General features: G+C 36.6%; 1 protein-coding gene across 1 annotated transcript in view; it reads left to right on the top strand.

The window, feature by feature from the left end:
• WHSC1 (Wolf-Hirschhorn syndrome candidate 1) overlaps positions 1-26354 on the top strand; it is a 58547-nt gene that overhangs the window by 5953 nt on the left and 26240 nt on the right. The window contains exons 2-7 of the mRNA XM_010088145.1: positions 8994-9159; positions 14533-14699; positions 15063-15554; positions 20235-20379; positions 22909-23027; positions 26098-26179. Coding sequence (XP_010086447.1) covers positions 8994-9159; positions 14533-14699; positions 15063-15554; positions 20235-20379; positions 22909-23027; positions 26098-26179 — 1171 coding nt within the window. The remainder of the gene's footprint in view (positions 1-8993; positions 9160-14532; positions 14700-15062; positions 15555-20234; positions 20380-22908; positions 23028-26097; positions 26180-26354) is intronic.

Raw genomic sequence — 26354 nt, 5'->3', positions numbered from 1 at the left:
TTCATGTAGGGCACATGAACTTTAAGACCTCCAAAAGAGGTCTTTTTTCACAGATGCTAATTTTATGCTTATCTATTACCATGCTTCATTATCCTCCTATTATAAATAAATAGATCAAACCAGTCTAACTTTTATATTTCTGCTTTTTGTGAATACTTGCAGTACTTACAGGAGTTGTTCTCTTGGGCATCATAAAATACGCAGTGACTAAAACTTTAAGTTATCAATAATAAAGAATTCATTCCCATCTCACAAAGATTATAAAAATTATCAAATGCCTTACTTGGGAAGCCTAGTCCAAGAGAGGAAACTGGATCTTGCACAGACAGTTGTTCAACAAGCCCTGCTGCGCTTGTATGAACAAGGGAGGTGAGTCTGTGGCCTTATAGCAGCAACTAATGCTAGAAAAGCTTGGGGTTTTTTTTGGTGGTGGTGGTGGTTTGCTTGTTTGTTTTAGTAAATAAATGTCAACTCAGGTGTCTGTTGATGATGCTTGTGATGAAGTAAAATAATTTGTGATCTTAGTTGTTGCAGAATTTATAGCACTTTGTTCATGTGCTTCATTACTGCAACAACTGCCCTATTTTAGTATTCATATGGGGTTGGAGCATTTCTGGTTAGGGTTTCCCAGGTTTTCTGTGTATCTTTGTTGCTGAAAATAAGGAATGTTTCAGGGATGTGCTTCAGCATTTCCAAATCATGGTAGTGTCTGTCTGTTTAGGTTTTTTGGGGTTTTTTTTCCCCCCACTTGCCCCTAGGCTGATTAACCACTGGTACTGTTTCTTTCATTTCATCTCTAGAAGAGGAGGATCTACTAGGTATATGTGACAACACAACCTCGATGGAAACCTCTTGTCCTGGCTTTTACATCTGGGGATTAATTTTAAAACTCTAATAATCTCAAAGCCAAAGTACTACTTGGACTGTGTCAAATCATGCCAAATCAGTATTTGTTCTATTGCAGCCTAGACAGCTTCTTTCAGAAGTGTTCTTGTTGCAAGGAAGCGTAGAGATAAGTATCCGCCTTCACCGGAAAACAATGTTCTGTTAATCTAGTTGCCTGTTGGCATAGTACTTGGGCTACGGTTTCTCTGTTTTCCACCAAGAATGTTAGAATTCAGAACGTATACCCATGCTATCTGGGATGTTTGTGAGCTACTGAGAGGAGGATATCTGTTAAGTGCTTTAGGAAAGCTTTCCTACTGAACTCTGTAGAGGGCATAGGAGAGTACTGAGGCTCAGCCCATGATACAAATTCTGATTTTTAAAGTATGCAAAACCATTGTACATGCAGATAACAAAATACATATGGATATGGCATTCTGAAAATCTGTAGGTACACTGAGATGATTTAACTTTCGTTCTGGTATTCTATGTGAAATTCATATTGAAGTTATTAAGAAATAACTATTTCCCATGCCGGACTTCCTCATGGCTCTACAATCATTCTTTGTCCAGAATTCTGTAGCATCTCATATCCACACTGTCTTATACACCCAGATACTGCATCAAAAGTTTAAACTTTTGAGGGTGGGGGAAGGTTAGAGAAGTTGGATGTAGGCAGAAGTCTTTTTCTGCTGATACTCAGTATAGAAGAAGGTTTCATTCATTCTGGTCAAGCTTTATCTAATTTAAATACCTATTTCTGAAACATGGAACGTTTCAGTAATAAGCCAGTAACTTATAATTTAAGAGGTCATCTAAATGTAAATGCAGAAATTCAGTAAAGCAGCTGAAAGAAACTGCTCTCAACCTTTTTAAGAAAGATTGAGGGTTGGGAAGGGTTCCAGAACTCACATCTTACTGGATCTATCTGTGAATGATTGAATCTGTTTCTCTTCAACTCCTTTCTCTGAAAAAAGGGTTGTATCTTAGTTACTAAAATAATATGTTAAGTTTATTTCTAAAATACTTGCTCATATAGTGTTTGTGTAAAGGAATATTGTTGATTTGGATAGACAGATTTGGTTTTAAATGTAAAAGCATCTTAAAAAAATTTCTTATCTGCTGGAGACTTGCTAATGACGGAACCAAAGCCAGAAAAATGAACTTAAATGTAACCAGGATTTTAGTGGTTGATTTGAAATACAAATTTGACCTTTTTATCTTGTTTTAAAACCCGTAATCTACATTATGAATCCCTGTCTAAACTTAAATGGATTTTCATTGTGCTCTGCTTTCTTTCCCTCTTGGTTTCAAAGCCAGCACAGAAAAAAATTTAGGGGATCTGCATGCAAATAGAGCAGTGATTTTCTTCAGCCTTTTTATCATCTTGTTTTATAGCTTTACTATCTAAGCACATTGAAGAAAAAATAAATAAATCCTGGTTGTGGCAGGAAGAATCAAACTTGGTGTCTTCTGCAAATGTCATGCTTCACATTGCCATGATTTGACCCCCTTTTTCAGGTGGTTAGTAATAGAAGAAAAGATAACTTGAAGAAATACTCTTAATGTAATTGTTCTTGAAACTGCATTTGGGAGGTTTTAGTTAAATGTCCGATTAGAAACAATTAGAAATCTGAAAAACTAACAAACCAACCCCCAGTATTGTTTGTTAATTTTTTTTTTTGTTTTACTTTGGACTTTTCTTGTCCTCTTCCCCCTCAGTCTCACTGCACAATATAATGCCTTTTTTTTGCAAGGGTGTTGCAGCTATAATTGTGCAGAGGTTGGTGCAATAGCCTTTGAGGGCTGCAGTCTTTGGATGCTCTACTGAAGTGCCCCTTTGTCTTGTATTGGAGATGGAACACAGCCCATTGTTTCTTTCTTCATGTTTCCTCATCCTTCTCCATTTTGGAGTAATAATTCGGCTTTTTCTCTTATTGTGAGGGTCTGGTTTAGTCTTTGGTCTTCTGCCCGAAACATTCTCTCTGTAGGCAGTGATCTGTTGAATATGTAATCACACAGCACTCTTCCGTTACATAACAAACAGTATGTAACAAGACAAAGCAGAACTTACTCTTAATACCTTCAGTTGCTTGTGGTTTACTATCTAAATATACTCCCCCACATCCCAGAAGGTGGGAGCTATTTGAATAAATATAGGGCCTCTAAGGACTTCTGGGATAAACAATTTTAATATAAGGTATGAATTGTAATGTTTTAAAAAACTGAAAAAAAACCTAAGGTAGCTATGTTTGTGGGATAGTATATTTTTATAGACACAATAATTTAGAATGAGCACTGTCCCTTTCTTAACAGACTGAAGTTGCCACCCTTTTCATTTGAAGCAATAGTGTATATTGAGAGGTTTGCATTGATTTTAATCAGATGTAGTTGTAATTTTTTGTTTTGAAGTGATTTGACTTCATGAGGTTTTTGTCCTCAATCACCAAATGAGAAGAAGCTGTTTCGCTGTCCTGAATGACAGGACATCACTCAGTGGGAGAGCAGCTGCATCCCTCCATTTCCTTTGCCTGAAGACTGAATGGTGATTTTGTCTTTTGTCAAATTAAATTCCTGAATTTTTCAGGAAGCAAGAACTTTCCGACAAATGCAATTGCAATGGTGGTTTTTCAAGGAAGAAATGTTTGGAATTGTTGTCCCACTATGTAGTTTGTTTGCTTGTTTACAGTGACCTTGATCATTGCTGAATTCGAGTGACAGAACAACACTACGAAAATAATCTGTTGTGTTGCTCCCTTTTTCTCCAGACAAGCTAACACCTCTCCTGAGCCTCTTAAAGGAATGGAGTTTGTTCTATAATCACTTCCTTAGTTCACTGGCTTTCCTGATAGAGAGGCAAGAGAAGACAAAATATTTTAACTTTTCTTTTTATTACACAAGTCCATGATAGGAGATGGGAGTATTAGAGGGTGAGACACAGCACAAGTAGATAGCAGGACCAGAAAAATGTGCAGTCTTGGTCAGCAAGCAATGTTATCTTTTTCATAGTGAAGAAACATACTTGGCTGTCGTAAATTTGTATGCTCTAACATTGATTCAAAGTACATTTAAATTGCATATATTCTGTTTAGGGACCTTTATTATTTTGTTTTAGTTTCTTTGTAATGCTAGTAGACCTCCAGAAGTCTGTATTTGTAGCATGGCCTTTTATTATAGTGTAGTCCAGTGGGGAAGTTCTTTGATAAAGGATGGAACTGAACTGAATATGAAAACAGAAGGGGAGATATCTGAAAGTTGTGCAGTTGTACATCCCTGTTGTGCTACACAGAGGAGAGTGCTTACTGGCTTCATTTGTCTTAACTGTTGTCTTTTTTGTTGTCCAATATTAAAACTTTGGTGTATTCTTTATCAGTTCTCAACATCATTCTTTTTGTGACAATTTACAGTTAGGTGAAGTTTTTCTATTATTTCTTTAGCTTTCTAAGTTTGTGTAGTGAAATACTAGCTTGTTGATGCTTCGGGTAATTTGCAATAATTCTGGGGCATTATAATTCCTTGCACATGTATGCACATATACATATATGCACAAATACACGAAATCGATAATTATAACATTAATATCTCTACCACTGATGATTCTAAAAGGGATAAAGTTCTCTCAGTCCGACGCCACCCAGTAAGCCTTCTAAGTGTTTTTTTTATAAATTTACTTTTGTCCCTTGTTTACTAAACACTCATCACTGTGTTTTCATTACAGATTCTACAAACAAATGTAAAGCTCTCAGTGCAGTAAAGACGCTGCCATTAACTACATTTTTCTTTGGTCATTTTAAGATAGTTTTAAACTTTGAAGTTACCTGTCACTCCTGGTATGTTCTTGTGTCATCTTATTCATTAGTCAGACCAGAACTAAATGGAAACTGGTTGGATTCTTTTGATCAGTTGAATGCAAAGTTAATACCAACATTTTCTATGGCCAAACAGCTTCTTTGGGCTGGTAGAATGCTGACAGTAGTGTCATAAATTCTTGTCAATCTGCCTGTCAGTCATGGCTTATGAAAGTGTTGAGAGAAATGACAAACAAATCTGTGAAATGTGAAGGGAAGAGGAAAGGAATGTTAAATTTTCTTTTATTTTGTTTTTTGGTCCTCCTCAGCCTATTGCAGCTGCTGGCCCAGATGAGTTTTTAAGGGTGCTGGTACTCTTCAAGGCATAATTTCTCACAGGAAAACTCCGTTGCAGTAAGGGAATTACTCCATTCCACAGTCCATGCCCCCCTGGACAAAATAATCTTAAAATTGGTCTACTGCCTTTCAGAGCAAGTCTTTCACTTGGATACTAATCCAGAAAGTCAGGAATTTCCATGTCTGCCATACTGAGTAGTACAGAGCCTGTCAAATAGCCCGTGTGTTCAGTGTTAGGGCTGGTATGTGCTCACCCAGCCTTCAACTGCCTGTTTATGTAACTTCCCTGCAGTTTAGTGTTTGGAAGGGGGAAAAAAAAAAGCCACACACAACAGGAATTCACTCCCAAAGTAGAAGACAAATATGATTACAAGCTCTTTCTGTCTTCTGTTTAGCATAACTGATTTAAATTCTGGGGGGAAGGTGATTGAGGGGGTAGCTGTCTTAGAGGCTGCAGAGCTTGCCTGTAATCAAGGAAGGAGAAGGAGGGGATATTCCACAACTAAATGTGTATGTGTTTACTAGTGTCAAAACGGCAGTAAAAGGTAACGGGATGGGGCATGCGCAGAGCAGTCCAGACTTAGCACTGACGGCAAGCAAAGACTGCTCTGTGCTCCTCTGCAGCACTGAAGCCCGACAGGCTTTACTTTGTTGACATTTATGGGTAGGAGATCTAATTAGAAATGAGAAGTTGTCAAAAAAAGAATGCAAAGAGCCAAAAATTGAGGGGAAGGTATTTTAAAAATAATAGTTTGATTTTCTGTGAGCTTCACTTGTGCTTTACAGTTGTGCTCTAAACCAGGAGTCTCCCATCTTCATTTGCTTGCCAAAGTATCATCACATAAAGAATTGATCTACTGCAGGAGGAGGTATTCCCTGTCTTCTGATGCATTCACACAGAGCCCCAAAAGTGTACTTTCCGTCCTGCCTCTCTCACGTGTGTACAGTCAGATGCCCTGTCTGTCTGACTACATGTTGTTAGGAATCAAAATTTGCCTAACAACAATTCCTGTTTTCTTCTGAAGGAGAAAAACCTGCAGGCCAAATTACTTTTTTTCTGTACCACTTTGTAACTTGAATGGTGATTTCCTGTTCTTAAAAATTGCAGAATACAAATGTCTCATAAAGAACCTTTGTTTCTCATCATGTGAGAATACAGATGCCATAAGGGGACCGGGTGGCAAATTTGTTGATAAATTCTCTCTTCCTCCCATCCTATCCCATCAATAATTGAAAAAACCCAAACTGGATAGTAAAGTAAAATCTATGCATATGACTGCCTTCCAGGGTCTAGCATTTTCTGATGTTTTTAAACGATTAAAACACTTAAGCATTTAATGCTATTCTGGCAGTTTACAAAAATATTTTTGAAAGGAAGCATTGAAGAGACTGTTGATATTCTACAGCTGCTTGTCTCAGAAGTATATGCTAAGAATTTCACCTCACTGTTTACTGTTGAGATACCTGTTAAATAGATCAGAGTATTTCCTGGAATGAGAAAGTCAAACTAAACCAAAATGATGTGGGAAGGTACGATGGAAGAGAGTGAGTTCATGGTGATATTTCCTATAGGTTTTTAGATAGCCTCATATGAGAGCTCTTAAAAAAAATTATGTATGTAGAATTCTGTGCTGTATTTTGGAATTCTTTTAAAGTATGTGCATTTTATCAGTAAAAGAAAACATAAATACAGCAAACATTGTGTAGATAAACCTTGCAGGTTTTATGAAAGCCTGTAATTTTCAAGTTTTTTATCATGTTCCAGTATAGTGAAAGAATTTTTGGCATTTTTAAAATGTGTGAAGTCTTGCAGATATATTGAAATGTGATTTTTCACCCCTGTATTGCCACCCCTTTTAGATTATGCTGCAGTAAGAAGCACTGCTAGAGCCTTTTCGTTGTTCCCGCCAGTTCCCTCTCAGAGTGTAGTCGTAAATCTTTGCAGCTTAGTTGCACTTTCTGAAAAATACAGGGACTCATAAATTAAGAATGAGATTCAGAATCCTGACTAACTTTTACATTTCTGAAAAGTTAACTCACTGAAAAATATTTTCATCCCACCTATTTAGTTTAAATGCTGAAGTCGGTTTGTGTGTGTTAGGATTAATGTTTTTCCGGATCTGTTCTCAGCATATGTATTTCTTAATTTTTAGCTTTTAAACATAACTTCTCATGTCATGTTTAACTGCTAGAAGGAGCATTTGATTTTTCACATCTGCTTGGAATCTTAGGTCTATTGAGACTGCTGGACTTGAGGCAAGCTCAGTGGGAGGGGTTTTCTGACAGTCTTACAGAATCCTCAGAGAGCCAAAAACGTTAAGACATGGGAACATGGCTCTAGCTGGAGGCACATGAACCAAGTCTGAATTAATCAGAAAAGCTGAATCACTGGATGAGTAACTGTCCCTAACAATCAGATGACATAGCATCATGCGTGTTTACCAGGCATAGCTTTAAAAGCTTTGAGGAAAGGATTTTCTGAATACATTAAGCTTTACGTTTTTTGACTGGATGTACATCTGTGTTTGAATATCAAAAAAATCTCTATGCTGTTGCAGGGTGGAAAAGATTTTTGATGTTTCAGTTTGGAAAATAATGTCTAATTAGTCATGGTAGTATTCTCTGGGTTTAAAAATCTGTACAAGGTAACCTGATCTGTTCTGATTCAACATAATGCTCCAAATACTTGTTTCCACATTCTATCTTTCCAGTTTCTTACGTGTTCTTTTTTCTTCTCATCATTTTTATTAATTAAAACAGAATTTTGTTCCAGTTCTAACATTAAATCCACTGAAAGTGTGATGTCCAACTTCTGGATTTTGAGCTGGTACTACAGAAGATGAATGATATAACATGTTGCACATAAATTTAGTCCTAAAAAATGAAAAAGCAAATTAAAAAATATGTGGTTTCTTTTTTTATACAGGTATCTCTAGCGAGGCACATCCTGTGCTTTGTAACGTTCAGAGTTAGTGCTTACCAACATTCAGAGTTAGTGCTTACCTAGATAAATGCGTTCATTTTTTATATCAAAATGAAGCCAGATGAAACTAAAAAGACAAAACGTAACTAACTTCATGCAGTGGTTTTAGTTGGTGAATAAATTTCTGTCTTGCTGAACTTTGTTTTGATGCAGTAAAAATGTGTGCCTATCATAGAGGAACACAAATGTCCTTTGTAGTTAAATCTGTCCCTTGAAGTGGAAATAGTTCTGTAATTGTTTTCTAATAGCTAACATAGCTTTAGAGCACCAGCTGAGCACTCACAAACTTTTACTGATAGAACTGGAACAGAAAAAAAAAAAAACCTTGCAAAAGGGTGTGGGGAAGGGCTCGTGTCATGAATTCTCAGTACTTAAAAAGTTGAAAAATGCAGAGTTTGGGGTTTTTTGACTGGTTATTTATGTAGTTTCTATTCAGACAAAGTATTTCAGTCTATTTTAGTTTAGTTTTTTTAAATTTTTATTAAATCTAAGAATGCATTTGTGTGTATAGCGCTTAACTTGATTAATAGTATTCACTATAGAGGGAGGCTGGCTCTTCCACATCTACAGCCAGAGCTCAGTTAATGTGTTTGAAATTAAAGTAAGCCTTCCTAATGGTCTCTCAGCAGCTATGCAAAAAAGATAAAGACAAACCACAGCTTACTTGCCAATATTTCTAACTAAAACCAAAAACATAAATGGAACTTGGATTTTTTTTGCTATGACAGTACAAAAATTATGACTTAAATTTTTTATTACACATGAAATATAAATATTGTTTCTTAGCAAACATGACAGTTCTTTATTCTGGTGAACTTTTTCTTATTTCCTTCATTACCTTTCTCTCTGTCTTTACACATAATGAGAATGTTTAAACAAATACAAGCTGTTGCTTACTTTTGTGTGCTATTTAGTGATCCTAGTGCGTATCTGAAAAAAATATGGTGATGGTATTTCTTTTTTTTTTTTTATCTTTTAAGGCTCCTGCTAAGAGAGATTCAACTCAAAGTACTGTTAAAGAAGACAAAGTACATCTCTTGAAGTATAATATAGGAGATCTAGTGTGGTCAAAAGTGTCTGGTTTTCCATGGTGGCCATGTATGGTTTCTGCTGATCCTGTTCTCCATTCCTACACTAAACTAAAAGGTATGTCAGTGATGCTACAAACATCCAGATTTCTTCAGTTACACATAATCAAAATTCTGTTCTTCGTTTTATCTATTCAGTTGTATTGGTAACTGAATCAGCTCCTTGTTGTCAAGAGGAATGTTAAAATCATGTAAACAGTATTCTTGAGCATGTTTAACTCTGAACATTCTCTGAAAGATACCAAAATTGTGATCTATTAAACTGTGTGGAGTCTTATTAAAAAAAAATAACCTGATGGTACTTTCCCGTTGTTTTTATGGAGATGCATGGAGAAGTGATAGGGGCTAAAAATTTTATTGAAGGCTAATGGGAATTAAATACTTGGAATGATTATGCTTTACTAAAAGCAATCCCTAATTCAGGCAGCTAAATTTTCTGTGATTCGTAGAGTCAATACTGTTATCTACAGACAACATAAGTTTATACTAAATGCAGGGGCTACCAAGTGTTAATAAATTTTTAAGTTGGAATCCACTTCCTAATCTCATTTGCGGCTTTGTTCTCTGTTCTGATACTTGAAACCTTTGAGGCTTATCTGTGCTGGTTGTAGAATGATAAAGTAATATAGGTTGGAAAGGACCTCTACAAGTCATGTGGTCTCCAAGTTAGAGCAGGTTGCTCAGGGCCTTGTCCACTCAAATATTTAATGTCTTCAAGGATGGAGACTTTACAGCGTTTCTGGGCAACTTGTTCCAGTGACTGGCAGCCTTTATGGCAAGAAGATTTTTCCCTTTATATAGTTGAAATTTCCTTTGTTTCAACCTGTGTCTGTTGCCTTTTGTACCAGCACTGTGAATCAGATTGATTAGGCAGAGTTTGCCCTTTGTGAGCATCATGGTAAGAAGGGGGGTTTCCTTGAACCGTTTATATTTCATCAGCCTTTCGTTTTCCCAAGAAAATCAAGGCCCAACCTGCCAGCATCCCACATAGGGACCCTACCAAACAGCCTGCTGTATCAGGATGATTCAACTAACCCATTCAGGAACCCAGACTGACAGCATCACTGAGTCAAATCCCTTATTACAATTATCCAAGTTTCCAGAAACTTATGCAAAGCAAATTTTATTGTATAAAATACAGATTGTGACAGTAAAAGGTTTAGAGATTGCCGTTGATAGTAGACTGACTGCAAGGACAATATGTAATCAAACTTCAGTTATTAGTAACTGCTATCATAAATTGATTATTTAATGCACATAAAAAGAGATTCTTACCCAATAGGCATCCCTATGGGGGAGAAGACAGGTTCAGCCCATTTGCTGACCCCAAAAGTTATGATCGAGTCTTCACTAGGTTTCTCCCCTCGTCAACCTGTTTTTATACTATTTCTTTGTATTTAGATGGAGCTTGAGTGACTCTAGTCGTACATACCTTTATTACTGATTGGTGCAAAATTCTCTCACTTCACTCTTAAAGACCTAGTCAATAAAACAGAGAGCACTTGCTCAGTGAGGAGTGGTCATGCCTTGGAGGCAGGTAGCTTTGGGGTCGAGGTGTGTTTTGGTATTATAATAACATTATAAGGAAGAAGGTTCATCACAAGAGAGTGATTTCACCTCAGTTGTTTGGCCTGGTAACTGCCATCTTTCTTGTTGGACAGCTGCTATGCATGTTGTTGGCTCATAGTACCATCAAGTCCCCATCTCCTGCAAGAGAGTGCTGCAGAGCATGGCCACAGAGCCTTCGTTCCATTCCATGCTCTGCCCGTTCTGTTCCAAGGTAGCAGGTTCTTTGCATGCCAACTGCACCTTTATCCAGAAAGAAGCAACTATGTTTTACCTTACCCTAAAGATTTTTCTTACAATATTATAACTTCTGTTAGAACATAAACATTACTTTAGAGAAACTAATTTCTCCCCAGTCATTTTCCCACAGTGAGTCTGTGCAGGCTATTCCCAGACACCTTCTTGTCTTTCATATGCTTGAGCATGTCCTTTAGGCGAATTTGTACCGTAACCTTGTAGGCATTGAGGGTAAGCTAGTCAGCCTAGCTTTTAGTCCCCCAGATGATTCTTGGATTTTTTTTGAAGAAAGGTGCGATGTTTGCAATGTTTGCCTTTTTCCAGTCATCAGGTATCTCCGCCAATGGCTATGACCTTTCAAAAAGAGATCACCCTTGCAATCACATTGGCCAAGACCTTCAGCAACTTCTGAGCCATTCCATTTGCTCCCATAATCTCATAGATGTCCAATTTGATTAAGTGCTCCCTGACTTTTTTTTAATATACTGTGGGTAGTGTCTCAGTCTTGCAGATTTTTATTACTAGACCAAGGGACCTGGAGGCTTGGGGCCAGATATTACAGTTTAAAAACCAAACAAAATCCTGACACAGAGGAGGCATAGAGTACCCCAGACTTTTCTGTGTCCTTTGTTACTCCATCTCCTGCCCCAGCAAGCATTCCTTACCCTTCCTTTTGCTACTGTTGTATTTACAGAAACTCTTCTTACTCCACATTGCATTCCTCACTAGTTTTAACTCCAGCTGAGCACTGTAAACTATTTTTTACTATGTTTATGCCAAACTGTACTGAAAGTTTGGAAAACTTGAAAACAGAATCCAGAAAACTTGCAGATTAAGAAGAAGTGCAAGAAGTTAATAGGAATATCAAACCAAAGTAGGAGCATGTAACTTTGTTTTGATACTTATCCTTCTAAATACTTTAATATATTTTATTAGATCAAATGAATGTAGCTACTTCCATTGTTATGAACAGAGCAGGGCATTTACTTGTCACTAGTGATTTCAGTAACTTTTAACTAAGTATTTCCAAGTCGGGGAAGGGAGTGTTCTTGTGGTTATGTTTTTGTGTAGTTTTCAAGGGTTGCATTGAGAACTTGGAAAATAGACTAGAATATACATCTAGAATTTGCATTGGAATTGCAAATTTCCAATGTGGAGGGACTGTAAACATGTAGGATTGGAAATCAGAATAATCTTGACACTTTCGAGGTGGAAAAAAAAAGTAGTTCAGTATAAGAGTAAGTGTTGGATTTTTATAGTAGTAGGTGATCAAGCTGGGAAATGAGTGGAAAGCTGCATTTTTGCAGAAAGGTATCTGAGAGTTGTAATAAGCCGTTGTAGTTTTTTTCTGCAGAAAGACCAAAGTCACACTGACATAAATTAATAGTGCTGCTTATAAAAAGCATGAAGTAGATCCTTTGCTATTCCAGTGGTAGCATGGCCTCAGCAGGAGTACTTTCTTTGTTTCATTCTGTTTGGGTCATCTCATTTCAAGAAAAAGGGACCAGACAGAGAAGGTTCCAAGGACAGCGTGAACAGAAATCTAGGAGTCTACCTGTATGGGCAGACTGAAGGAACTGGGGCTGTTTAATCTGACAAGGGGGAGAACCCATTAACTGGCCTTAAATACTTGTTACACATAAAGAAGAAATGACATAAACTCTTCTTTTTCTGGGAAGAAGAGAGCTTAGTAGCAATGAATATTTAGACTACATATTAAGAAGAATTTGGAAGGGATTAAGATGGTGAAGCACTGGAGTGGATTGCCTGGAGAAATGGTGTGATCTCATTCATGGGAGGTTTTTAAAAACAAATTGAATGAGGATCTCTAGGATTATAGCTAGAGTCAGTGTTGGCAGTAAGCTAAATGGCTTCATCAGAACCCTTTCAAGCATTCATACAATTCAATGAATTCATTCATTCAATAACTAGTAGTTCCAGGATTCTGTGAGCCCAAAATTATATCTTTATATATAATGATCCTTAATTAATTCCGTTAGTTTATCCAGAAGCATGATATGAATTCAGCCCACAGAACATGTCTGAAGATTCACCGATAGGTTCAGTGATTCTAGTGGGAGGCACTATTAGACTTCTTTATTAGGCAGTTACAGCTGTCAAGCATTATATTGTAAAACGAATAGGGTGCCTGTGTCTGCTTGGAACTGGGCTGTTGGCTGCTCAGAGGCAGATCTTTACAGGTGGTTGTAAATGTAGTCTGTGCCATCTCTCTATCTGCATCTAGGACATCCTGGTAAATTAAGAAAATTATCCTTTATTTCATCATAGATAAAGTCATCGGAGCTCAGTAGTCCCTAGTTAAGCAACATTTTATTGATAGAACAAAGTAATTATTGTGTGAGACAAGTGTTCCTGACTGTGAATTACTGGAACATGTATTAGACTACTAGATTGAATGTGTGATGCATACAGTCCCAAGACCTTTCCCTAGGCCATTCCCTCTGATCTCAGATGAGTCATTATTTAAGTCTAGAAAAACCCCTAATAATAGCGCATGAAGCAACCAACTAGAAGTATTTGCTGATGAAGATAGAAGACATGCAGTATATGAATAACCTAGCAAAATCTAGATCTAGTTTGAAGACATCTGTAGTGGAGAGATGTGACTGTTACTTGTTCTTACTGGGTAGACATCTTTACCTGATCTACTCTTCCTCCCAGACTGCATGTTAGACATACTAATGTGGTGACACCTTGAAGAACCATAGCTACTGGAGGGATTTCTAGCAGGATTGAATTTACAAACAGGAAAGTGTAGGTCATCACGGTTAAAACCTTCTCTATTTTTAAATGAGGCCCCAATTTGAACACTTAGACAACAAATCTGCAAGTTTTAAGGAGATGCTAGAGAAGGTCTTAAGTCTGATTCTTTTACCTCTGCCTTTTAGAAGTTTGTTGTTAACTGTGAGCTCTTTGATTAGTTTTGGAGGTGGTGTCTTCCCCCTTCACTGTAGAATAGCTGAGATCTTTAGAAAGGGAAGGTTGTATGCCTGTATCTTACTACAGTGAGCCAGTATTCCTTTTTACAAACTTAGAAGAATGAGTTTTTCTTGTTTAGGTTTCAGAATTGTTCTCTTATCTTCCCACTCTCTCTTCTCTCCCTTCCACTACCCAAATACTTTTTGTTTCTTCCTCTGATTCCTTAAAAGCTTGGTTAAGATGAAGTTATGATTGCAAGTGTTAAAACTAGCTGAAGTATGGGTTTTGTTTCAGGGCTATTAAAAGAAAAAGTTTAGGCTAATCAGAGATGAGGCTGAGTGCCAGGCTATCCAAGCTTTGGAAACTTTTTCAGATGTAGCATTTTCAGAAACATACAGGCCTACATGTAAGTTAATCTACATGGAAAGCACTGACAGATGATTGTAACCTTAAGTTAGTTTAGCAAAACATATTCTTCTTTGGAATTAAACTATAGGGCTTTTGTGTCAAACGTCATAGATTATAGCTCAGAGACTTTCAAGATGGTCAAGTGGGTTTTTGAAAGGTTAACCAGTTTAACTGTGCTTTTGTCATGGTAACTGTAGGAGCTTACAAAAAAGACTTCAAGTCTGAAAGTGCAGAGAACATCTAAGTTGTATCTTAAATGCATTCATTTTTTAATTTCCAGGACAGAAAAAGAGTTTTCGGCAATATCATGTTCAGTTTTTTGGAGATGCCCCAGAGCGAGCTTGGATATTTGAGAAGAGCCTTGTGCCCTTCAAAGAAAAAGACCAGTTTGAACAATTATGCCAGGAAAGTGCAAAACAAGCCCTCACTAAAGCAGAGAAAATAAAGGTAAGAGGCTACTAGGTCAGACAAGATTTGCAGCTTTTTGTTTTACTGTTACAAGTATTTATGGATATAAATAGATATTCCAGAAAGCTTAAAAAAACAGCTTGATTTACAGAGGCTTGTAGTCTCATATGTTAGATGCAAAGAATGGGATAATTTACCACTGTTTGTTACTTGTTAAAAATCAGTACTCTTCTGCTTTGTCATTGATTCATGCCTGGTATCAGTACTATCAAAAAAAATCAATTTGGATGTCTGAATTATAATTATACATTACACTTAGTCTCTTGGAACAGTTTTGTGTTAGTGTTGGCATTTTGAAGTATAAAGTGGGCAAATTTCTCACACTGTCTTCTTATCCTGCAGATGTTAAAGCCTGTTTCGGGGAAGCTGCGGCCACAGTGGGAGATGGGTGTTAAGCAAGCAAGTGAAGCAGTAGGCATGACAGTAGAAGAACGGAAGGCCAAGTACACCTTCATCTATGTTAGAGACAGACCTCATCTTAATCCTCGAGTGGCAAAGGAAGTTGGCATTGCTGTGGAACCATTAGAGGAGATAGATGAGTCATCTTACTCAAACGAAGAAACCACTCAAAATCTGAAATCAATGAAGGAGTCTGGCATTCCAAACAAGAGGAGGAGAAGGACATCAAAATTGTCTGCCACTAATGATACGCAAGAAAGCAGTCAGTCGGAGAGTAAGAATACAACTCCTCAAAAGTCATCTGAACAGGCAGAATCCAAAAGAGGGATAGGCTCCCCTCTCAGTAGAAAGAAAACTCCAGCATCTACTCCACGAAGCAGAAAGGGCGATGCAGTATCTCAGTTTTTGGTCTTTTGTCAGAAGCACAGAGATGAGGTTAGTATCTTGTAGCTTTTATTGTTGTTTATTGCCTCTTCTCATTTTTGTACTTAAAGAAATTTCTTTAGTTGACAAAAAAATAGTTGTTACTGTAGAATCCATAGTGCTCTGGGCTTGACCAGGTATGCTTGCATCAAATCTTAGTCTAGACAGGAACAGGGAAAGAAGGGAACATAGATGGGCAATATTTAAAAAAAAAAAAAAAAGGCAGTATAGTGAAATGCCATTGTACTTTAAGCATAAGTCATGTTAGCATCTTCCTACATAATCTAATGGTCCTTTATATTGGCCATTTTTTTTTTAATGTTTGTAAAATATCTTAGATATGTATACATATGCTTAGGCAAACATAACAAAGGTTATGCTCCTTATAGCAATCTACTTGTAGTTAGCTTGTACATTCTTCTTTCTGAACATGTGGCTCAATTCCTTCGGTTTGTTTCTTTGTCTTTGAACTACTCAGAAACTCTATTTACCCACCTAGAATCATTTGCTAAGATTCAAAAGAAGCTAGTTAACAAAGCTTGTGAAAATCCCTGTCAGCATGTAATCTGCTGGGACAGAAACTAGGTCCTCTTGAGAGATTTACACTCCAAGACAAGGCAGGATAAATAAATACCTTAATATCAACATTCCTTAGGAAGACTGTTAGAGGTATACAAGCAGTACTGCTGTTCCAGCTCATTACTTTAACATCATGACCATAATTTTTCTTCCTTAAAACCCTCTGCTCAATTTGCAGTACAATTTTTATGCACTGAAAGCAGTGGGAGCTCATAGTTTCTTGTAGTTGTACCATTCCACGATACCCACAGGACCAGGAAGTTAGTAGTGACTTTGTCACACTCTTTAGCTACGGAATGGTTGACTTTGTTATAGCATGTTTGTGTTATAAAGTTCTATTAATGTTTTCTAAAGAAAAATGGAAAAACAGATTCTGTTGTATGGAAGTCAGTTCACCTTAGGATCTGTTTAGATCATTGCAACTTAAGCTACTGTTGAGAATTAAAATGAACACAGCGCGATGTATGCCTGTTAGTGGTTTTGGTTAAATTGAGAAAAGCATTGGCAGTTCAGTTTGCTGGCTCCAGAAAGGAAAGGATTTTGTTGCCAGACTATTAAATATAGATTTTTGACATATTTATTGTGAAAAGCTGTATGGGTAAATCGTCTGTCTCATGTTTGAGAGACTTGAATTCTATTTCCATTTCTTCTATAAGTAACCTTGTGTCTTGTATAATGTCGGGGGGAATTTCCTTGGCCTTTAAGGTAGGTAGTAAGAAGTCCTATGCAGTATTGAGGGACATGAAATTACTTCTCTGGAAGAAATGAGATTATTATGACTAGTTTTATGGACTCTTAGCTAAATATATCATACCACAGAAGAGACATGCAGAGTCTCTGATGTTATATTTCTGTTTTCTGTGCCAGTTATCAAGCTTCATTCTTTACTATGGGTATACTGTAATTCTCAAATTAATAGATGGGATATATGGAGACTGTTACAATATTTGACATTGAGGAATTGCTTTGTCTTCAGTGTTGTTTTGGGAAAACTGAAAAACTTGCGAAAGTGTGAAAATCACATTGATAACAGTGGCTAATGTTGCACAGAGTTCTCAGTAGGAGGAATTAAGTTTCAAATATCACGTATATTTAGAGAGAGGACACCCTGCCATTTCTCCATAGAATACCTTTAAACAAGATCCATTCTAATAGGTACAGAAGCACTTCTGTGCATAGCACGGAACTAGGTTACAAAAAAGGCAGATACCAGGTAACTGCAGATAACAGTCCCTCTAACTGATCAGGGCAGTAGAGCCTGTCTTTCCTTTCTCTTGATTCAAAGTTAACTGGCAAAATGCACCATTTTAGATGTTCATGCTGCTTAAACAGAACCTAAATTACCTGAGTTTAGTTAGTACTTCCAGCCTGTCACGTCACTTTTAAAGAGGCAGTTTTGTGCCTTCGGTGGAAGCTGGAGACGGTATTGAAAGCAGTAAGCAGCCCCTTCCATTAGGCTTATCTGGTTCAACTTGCATGGTTTGCTTTCCATCCAAGAGTTTCTTTTGTTGCTGTTGTAGATGTTCTGATCCTTCAAAAGGGGTGATAACATTGGCTAAATAACAGATGTCTTTTTGAGATACTGGTATTGGTGACATCTAAGAGTTCAGCATAAGGCTGCTTTAGTATTTGCATGTAGAAACTTAGAAGAAAGGAAAACTATGGATCCATCTCTGGCCCCCAGACTTGGGAAGGGATGGAAGGGAATGATTGAAGACTTCTCTTTTGGAGCCTCTAATGATCGTGAGCTTTCTTAAAAGTAGAGCTGTTTCTGCAGTGTCTTGCTTGGAGTCCAGATTCATATGGTAGTAGGATTCATGTATCGGTTTGGTTTTATTAATTACTACTTTTTATGTTATTTTTTCTGGGGTAGGAGTGTGAGGAATAGTTGAAATTTTCAGAAATGAATGATGGTTGCTAGAGGACTGGAGGAACTGCTGGAAAATGTTTTTAATGATTTAAGAGGCATGCTTCCCTGAGGGAGACGTTGAAAGCTCGGAGCACTTTCATGGTTGTAGTGACACATTAAGCATTTTGTGCTGTTACCAAAGGAGTAAGGGCATATTTTGTACTATTGGAATTCTTATGCATTTCCTCTGTAAAATATAACCATAGTAATCATTAGAAGGGAGTGTCTGACTTTAAATGAAAGTATCATTCAGTGAGAGGCAGCTATACTGTTTATATTAATTAGTTGATTTGGGCCTGGGATCTGTTTTGAGGTAAATTAAGAAATAAGTTCACTAGCAGGGCTTACAACTGAAGATTTCTGCATGCATAAGGAGTTGTTGAACGTCAAGACAAGTAAGAGCATCTACTTTGCTTGGTGAGCTAGGACACATCTGGTCTAATTACCATGTTTCTGAAACCTATGGTGATATTAATTCCTAGATTCAAGAGAAGATCTGCCATGTGTTTTGTAGCATAGTTAGACTTAGAATAAATACCTGGGAGAAGTGCATGATTTTCATGTGCATCAAGATACCAAATATGTAATTTCCAGTATGTATACCAGGATTGAGTATTACAGTATGAAGAATTTGGAAGAGCCTGCTGGGCAGTTTCCTTGGAGGCTGCCTTTAGAAGGATCCCTTAACCATTAAGAACCATGGGTGTGTTTTGCTTGTCATTTCACAGCACTCTTAATCAGCTGAAAGTTGTTTTTATTCATATTTTGGTGGGACTGGAGGTGGTGTTAAAACTCTTCTGTGCGAACAAAGCTAGTTATTTCTTACAGAATTAAATAACTCCATGCCCTAGTTGAGTGCAATGAACTATACACTTACCAGCAGTGGTCAAAATGGCTGCTTTTCCTAAAGAAATTATATTTGTGGGAGGGATATCTTGTGGGTCTATGTTCTTCCTTGTCAATAACTTTTTGGACGTTGTTGGATTTTAATCAAACTTTGAGTAGAGGTCTCCAAAGCTAGTTGTGTTCTGCAAACTTTATACAAATGGATTATGCCAGATAGAAGCCAGAGAACTCTTAGTACTGTACAAGTGGAAAATTACAGCATGAATTTCCCTAGTAGTCACTGAATAATCCCAGTGGAAGGAAGGTGCTACCGCTGTTCTAACCCCTAGAGAAGCTTCAGTCACACTTGTATCTTGTTTGACAACACGAAGTGCAATTTTAAGACACCAAGTTCTAAGAAATTAGGTTTAATCATTTCCACTTATCACAGAAAATTTCTTTTTCTTTTCTGTTGAACGGTGTTACTGTTTGAACATGTGGCTTTGTTGGCCTAGTTTTTATTTTCCTTCATGATTTTGGGGTATCGGTTGCATCACTCCAGTAACAGGAGTTTGGAGAATGCTGGGTAATGAGATGGGACAGGTTGTTTATAAAAGCTACTGTTTCATTTCTGTAGATTGTACAATCTTAGAGCTTTCTGACTTCTGTGATTAATCAAATCTAGTTTTCCTTAAGTACAGGAATACTGAAGGAGCTTGGGAGGATTTTTTTTTTTTTCTTAATACTGGATTTTCTGGTTGTGTTGAATAGCCTTCTAAAAACACTCTTAAATCCCATGTTGATGATTATTATGTGTCATATTATTAAGAAGAGATGCACAGCTTTTTGAATTCCTAATATTGATATACATAGTAAAAAATGATGCATTAATACAGGGAAACATTGCATCAGATGCTAGCTTGTGTAAATTTCTCTGCTGAGATAGGTGTAGTGAGTTCTATGTTTAATGAGTTCTCCTATGAATTGATGGATGCCTTTGTAGGCAAGTATATATTCCAATATTTTTTGTCTGTCTTCTGTGGTATAGATTTAAACTTAATTGAGAAATAATACAGATTTTTTTGAATGATCACAAGACAAGATTTACACTTACTCTGTTTTTTGAATGTTAAAAGGCAAAAAGATACTTCCAAAATTATTCTTAATACTTCTTAATCTGCTAATAGATTTTTTTTCAGAGAGAGAGAGAAAAGTGGTTATCCAAAGAAAAACTGGATACAGACTGTTTTAATCTAGTTCTGTCTACAGCAGAAATGTCAGATAACGTTTGTATCCAGTTCTCCAAAGCAATAGAAGTGTGTACACCATTCTTTTCAGTGGTCACCTTTTTTAATACAACCCTATTTCTGCATGTATAGGTGGTTGCTGAACATCCAGATGCTTCAAGTGAGGAGATTGAAGAATTGCTTGAATCACAGTGGAACATGCTTAGTGAAAAACAGAAAGCTCGCTATAACACAAAGTTTGCCATAGTGACCTCTCCCAAATCTGAAGAAGACTCTGGTAAACGTAAAACTGTGCTAGTGTACTCTAACTAAATTTCATATACATAGTGGTGTTAAACTAAGCTAGGGAAAACAGCTTTCACTGTTTTCCAGTTTTAAGTTTTGGTGTTTGTGCCAATAGCAGAGGAATGCCAATGGTTACAATAAACGCAACCCATGAAGTCTACATTTCTTGCTCATTGTTCTGAAAAGTTGTTATATGTAAACCTTCTACTGTTTAGAGATTGCTGATTTCTCATTCTTCTTCTGCCCATAAGCAGCTGCCATTGCATCCACTGCCTGTTACGAGTGGATGGTGGGAAGGGAAGATGAAGTGTTACTGTTAATAAAATTTGAGTTGGTTTTTTATAAAGTAGTCAGGAAACGGTTTAAAAAATGTAATCAGTGCTGCACCTTTTTTCATACATACCTGAAGTATATTACCTCATATCATCAACAACTCAGGAAGAATTATTCCAAACTTTATTCTGTAACTTTCATCTGTTTGGCATTTTATTGTGCTACTCAAAGTTTTTAGGACATTGTACAAGATTGCAAATACTTTTTTTTTCTTCTTTTATTTTTGTGTTGCTGTTGTTTAGCATTTGATTTGGATAACAGTCTCAATTATTTTACAAAATATTTGAGGGGGTTTGGAGTCACTTATTTGAGAAAGACGGGAGGAAGAGAGTTTGGCATCTGCATGTACTTTATCAAATTTAACTAGCCATCATTTTTCAAATTGAAATAGCTTTACAGCACTGTAAGAAGAGTTCATGGAAGTATCAGAAACCAACAGGTGCTGCTTTGGGCAGTGACAAGAATGAGAGGGAGTGTTTGAAAGTTTGTGAGACTTGGAAAAACTTGTATAAAAATGGCAGTCAGTTTTGTTAACTATCTGTGTGTGTGTGAAATAACATCATTTTGTGGAAAATTGAAAAGTTTTTAACTTTAAAATTTAAGTGTCAAATATTTGGATATCAGTTTTAAAAAACAAAACCACATTCTGTATCTCTCAAGGTTCATCACTGAAGAATATTGGAGAGGCCAAACGTAAAGTGTTTCAAGACTCACCTAAAAGGAGATCAAGATCCAGAAGTAATTGAAATTTGTGTTGTGTGCAAATAGTTCATCATTATAAGTAGCTATTGAGTGTATTTTTTTATGTAATCACCCACGTATCATAATCTCTTTATTTTATCTCAGATGTTGTCTTCCTTGGCGTTAGAATTTTAATGGATCCCAAATTAAATATCTAAACACTGTAGTGCTGAATTTTGTTTACCTTCCTCAGTGTCATATTGCAAGAAATGTAATTGAAATTGTACCTGTACCAGGTGTTTTTAGTACATATATTGTGTACGTTTATAGTTATCTACAGATGAAAATATGTCAGTTCAATTGTTCCCCTACCCAAATCCTCTAATCTTAAACTTGGAAGAATATTGTGGGATTTCTTTTGCTGGCTTTTTGTAAGTAGCAGGTTCTCCTGGAGCCATTTCAGTCTGCTTTGTGGATTCAGTCCTAGATTGTTTAGATAATAAGAACATTAATTTGAAAATTATCCATATTTTCAAGTTGCTCTATTTTTAATATTTACAGCTATTTGTTCCCACTGGAATAGAATGCTTGTAGCTGTAGGGCAATTTTCAGTTAACATATTTGTGCCCCTGGAGCTTGCAATCTTCATACTAATAATATCCTGTAGCTTCCTAAGCTAGAGAGTACTGAAAAGTGTAATAATGGTGTCATTTCATCCTGATGAAACAGACCACTTCTTAAACCTTCATCTGTCTTTGAGGTAGAGCAAGTGCAAACAGTAGCTGAACCTGTGGAAGGGGTGTGTAGGGTAGTCACTGACCTTTTGTAATTTAGCAGCTGCTTGAACTGTACAGTGAACATCATCTAGAATACGTGAATAAGTCTGTTTGTTTACGATGACCAATGTGATTCTGTTCTTAGGACTTTGGTTCACAAAGGATGGGGATCTTACAGTCTCCTGTAAAATCTAAGTAAGCTTGCTAGAGTCTGGAACTGCCATACTAGAGAGAGAGAATTAATCTGTACAGTTGGTGATACCTTCTCTTTTCCAGAGGCCCCTTTAAAGATGTCATCCAGTGTCTATCATTTGGAGAACTTAAAGGAGACTTAAGGACGAGACTTTTAAAAATTAATTTCAGTGATAAGACACTGTTACAAAGTGGCAGAAGAGTTAAAAGCTATATAGATCAATCATGTGCAGTGTGATGCTACAAAAACAGATGTTAGGCAGTAATCAGATCTTAAACTAGTACTTATACAGGTAGCCATCTTTCTAAAATAACTTGAGTATGAAGCAGTTGATTTGGATGTGTTCTAGACTTAGTCTTCAGCACCAGAAACCAGATCTTAAGCATTAAGAGGTCATCAAATTGTGTTAATGTTTAACCATGTTTAAAAAATAATGACTGAAAGAAAAGTAACTTAAATAACTAGATCAGTTCAAAATAATTTGAAAGTGGGTTTTAGATTATTTTTCATGTAAGTTTCCCCCATCCCCCATCCCAAGGTAACTTACATGGAAATAAAAGAAACCAAAAAAAGAGGACAAAGGAACCTACAGAAGATTTTGAAGTTCAGGAAGCACCTAGGAAAAGACTCAGGATGGATAAACAGAATAATCGGAAGGTAATTATGTCATTGGTTTGTTTGGGTTGATTTATAGCAGCACCAATCACATTGCTGTAGTTAAGTTTGTCAGCATTTCCGTTTTCAGGATTTAAAATGTAATGCCTGTACATCAAACCAAACTGTTGTAAATATTCAGAGATACATGTGAGCGTATCGCTGTGGAGGTCTGTTTTTCTTGGGTTTTGAGGATAGAATTATGACAAGTTGCACCTGCTTCTTAAACTGCGGTAAAAATGTATGCTGAGAAAATGTGTTTCCTGAAGGAATGTGCAGAGGCATGACCTTTCTGTGTTGTCATGCTTTGTAGTTCTTTTTCTTCTCTCCTGAATGAGAGCTCAGGGTTGTATACAAGAATGTAAAAAATCCCAACCTGTAGTCAATACTTAATTTAGACAAAAGTAGGGAGGGAGAGGAAAGCAAGTAAAGCAAAACAGAAAAACTACTTTTCAAGAACTGGAAGCTTATACAACGTTTTAGAGTGGCATGCTGACCCATTTCTTAAGTTAGGAAACTATTACAGTATATATACTGCACAAACCACAGGCTTCTTTTCAGTTTAGCTTGCTTGTGTCAATGAGTTTTCCTTACGCAGGTCACTAAAACTATGTATATGGGTACAGCCCAAATCTTGTAGAGACTTAAGCGCAGGTTTGTTTAGTCATGCATGCAGACCAGTGAATTTAAGGGGTTTTACTTGGTGTGGAAAGCTTACCTCACAAGTGTTTCAGATGTTATTACAGTATCATACTGTAAGTGGGAGTATTGCAGACCTCAGCTCAGCACTTTAGTGGTACAGCGATTAAATGAGACAACCTAATATGAGGAAAGGTAGTGGATTTATTTTTAAAATTAATTCTGGAGGTCACATTTGTAGATGTCAGTTTGTTTGTCAGGCTAATTATTTTAGTACCTCTGTTGATATTGCAGATATCCAGACAACTTTTTTATAGTTTGATATAAAGAATATATAGAATTTCAGATAGCCAGTTTTAATGACCTTATTAGCAAGGGATGAAGATGATTCTTAAAGAAATGTTGTTACCTCTGCAGAAAGAAGGGCCAAAAGTGGTTTTTTGCACTTTTCACTCTAACGGGTTAGTTATTGAATATTCATGTTATATTCTAAGAAAATATTTTGGACCCTTTTTAAACTTGTATAATTGATTTGAGTTCACATAATACACTAGGTCCATAATTAAGGAATAATTAAGTTTACTTATTGTAATTAATTCCTGCTATGAAATCCTTGTTTTGACTGTCCCTAAAGTTACTTTTTTAGTGTCCCACCAGCATTCATGTGCTATAATTAGCCTACGTTATCACAAGTAGAATGAAAGGTGGTTGCAGTATAGTTCATGCAGAGAAGGTTCTGGGATCTTTGATGCTGTGATGCAGATATGAATATTAACAGGAAAATCAATAAATAAATGTGATTAATGATTCCCTTAAGATACATACCACTAGTAACACTGACTTAGTAATGTGCATTTGACAAGTGGTGTCCTCTATCTGATCCGTTTATCAGAACTAGTTACAGTGTGTGTAAATATTAGGTAGCTTGGAAACTAATTGCATGTAGCAGTGTTTGTGCTTCTGTCCACAGAAGGGTCAGATATCGTGGAATGGTTGCTTTGTGGTTTCTTTTATGAATTATGTCTAGTCTTTTTCCTGCCTTCACCAGCCCAGGGTACTTCCAGCTGTATATGCTGCTGCTTAGTAAAGTATTTAGTGAATGACAGTGAAAATGTCTATGTAATGATTCAAAAAAGCAAACACTAACCATACACCTTCTGTCTGCTATTTCCAGTTTACCTGCAGGCTTTTGTTAGAATCATTTTGGATAGGAGGAGCTTTAATGACTTTTTCTCATTACGTTTTACTGCTTGCATAAGAGTTGGGCATTACGCTCTCCTTTTTGTCCTTAATTCTTATTATGAAATCTGAATGTTTTTGCACAAAGTGACTAAGTCATAATAAGTACCCATATGGGAGTTCTGCAAAACTAATTTATTCATTGGTGCTTTCATGATGTATATAAAATGCACATTAACAAAATGGGCGTTCTGTAAAGCATGCGTTGAATTTAAGAGTGAACTATACTGTACATTTGTACTTTTTTTTTTTCTTTTTTTTTTTTTTTTTTCATTTTTACACAGAAGTGTAACAGTAATCTTACAAAACTCATACTGGGAGCCTGCGGTGGTAACAGTGGTGGGACATCTTAGTCTACTTTGAAGTCAGTAAAAGCACAGTGTAGCACATATGTAGTACAGTAGCCATTCATATTTATTTTTACAAAGGAAACCAGCTCTCTGGCCTGTGAGGTGTTCGCCTACACATGTTTTGTAAAACTGAATGTCAGGTGAAGAATATGAAGAAGTATGTAAAACCTTCTGTTTGGTAGAATTATTGGTCAGGTGGGGATTGGTCAGGGTTAAGCATTCATGGCTACCATTTTAGTGACTTATTACTTGAATGAATTTGTAACATACAAAAAGAAAGAAAAATAGTGGCATGTTTAAGGAACTGTGTCTAATTTTGACAAAGCTTTGACAAAAAATTCCCCAGTTTTTGGCCTAAACTTTTAATGATAAATTCTCAATTTGGAGTAAATTTATGGGTTGTTTATGCTCCCTTGGAAATAGTGTTTTTATTTTGGAAATGCTGAAACAATCTTAACCATAGTAATTTTTAAAATGGCACTGCTATAAGTTTTGGAGTTAGAAGAGAGCCTCTCTGAGACTTAAAATTCTGCAGAGTGTTTATTCTCAAATTTATATGCTAATTCTGCAGTTCTCCTTTAATAATTAAAGGTTTTAGGATGGATAAGTGGGATGCTGGAATACTGTGTTCTTTAATTCTTCTCATTTGTTTACGGGTTTGTACCCTGTGCTGTAAATGAGTTTTTAAAATCACTTAAATGGGGCTAGCTTAACTACATTACCATTCAGATATTTGTAAAGACAGTTTCTTTCTGATAACATAAATCCAGAAGTAATTGCCAGTTTTATCCAACCACTCATAAATTAGGAGGTTTTTTATTTTTTCATATTTTTTTTTGTGACAGAGGGAGACAAGCAATGACAAAACAGCAAAAACAAACTCTTCTAAGGTCACAGAAACCTCCTCTTCACAAAAGAACCAGTCAGGTAATGTGGTCAGAATAAGTTTTAATGTAACTTTTTCAATTAAATAATTTTAAAATAAACAGGTTGTCTGAGGCAGCCAGCTAAATTTTGCTGATGCAATAACCAGTTACAGCCACTATGCCACGGCTGGGGGGGGGAGTGTGCCCTCTTCCTTCACTACCACCATTTTGCAACG

Source organism: Pterocles gutturalis, unplaced genomic scaffold (assembly GCF_000699245.1).
Source record: "Pterocles gutturalis isolate BGI_N339 unplaced genomic scaffold, ASM69924v1 scaffold1652, whole genome shotgun sequence".
NCBI classification, from domain to species: domain Eukaryota; kingdom Metazoa; phylum Chordata; class Aves; order Pterocliformes; family Pteroclidae; genus Pterocles; species Pterocles gutturalis.
The sequence above is the reverse complement of the archived record's forward strand: the minus strand, read 5'-3'. Positions and strand labels throughout refer to the sequence as shown.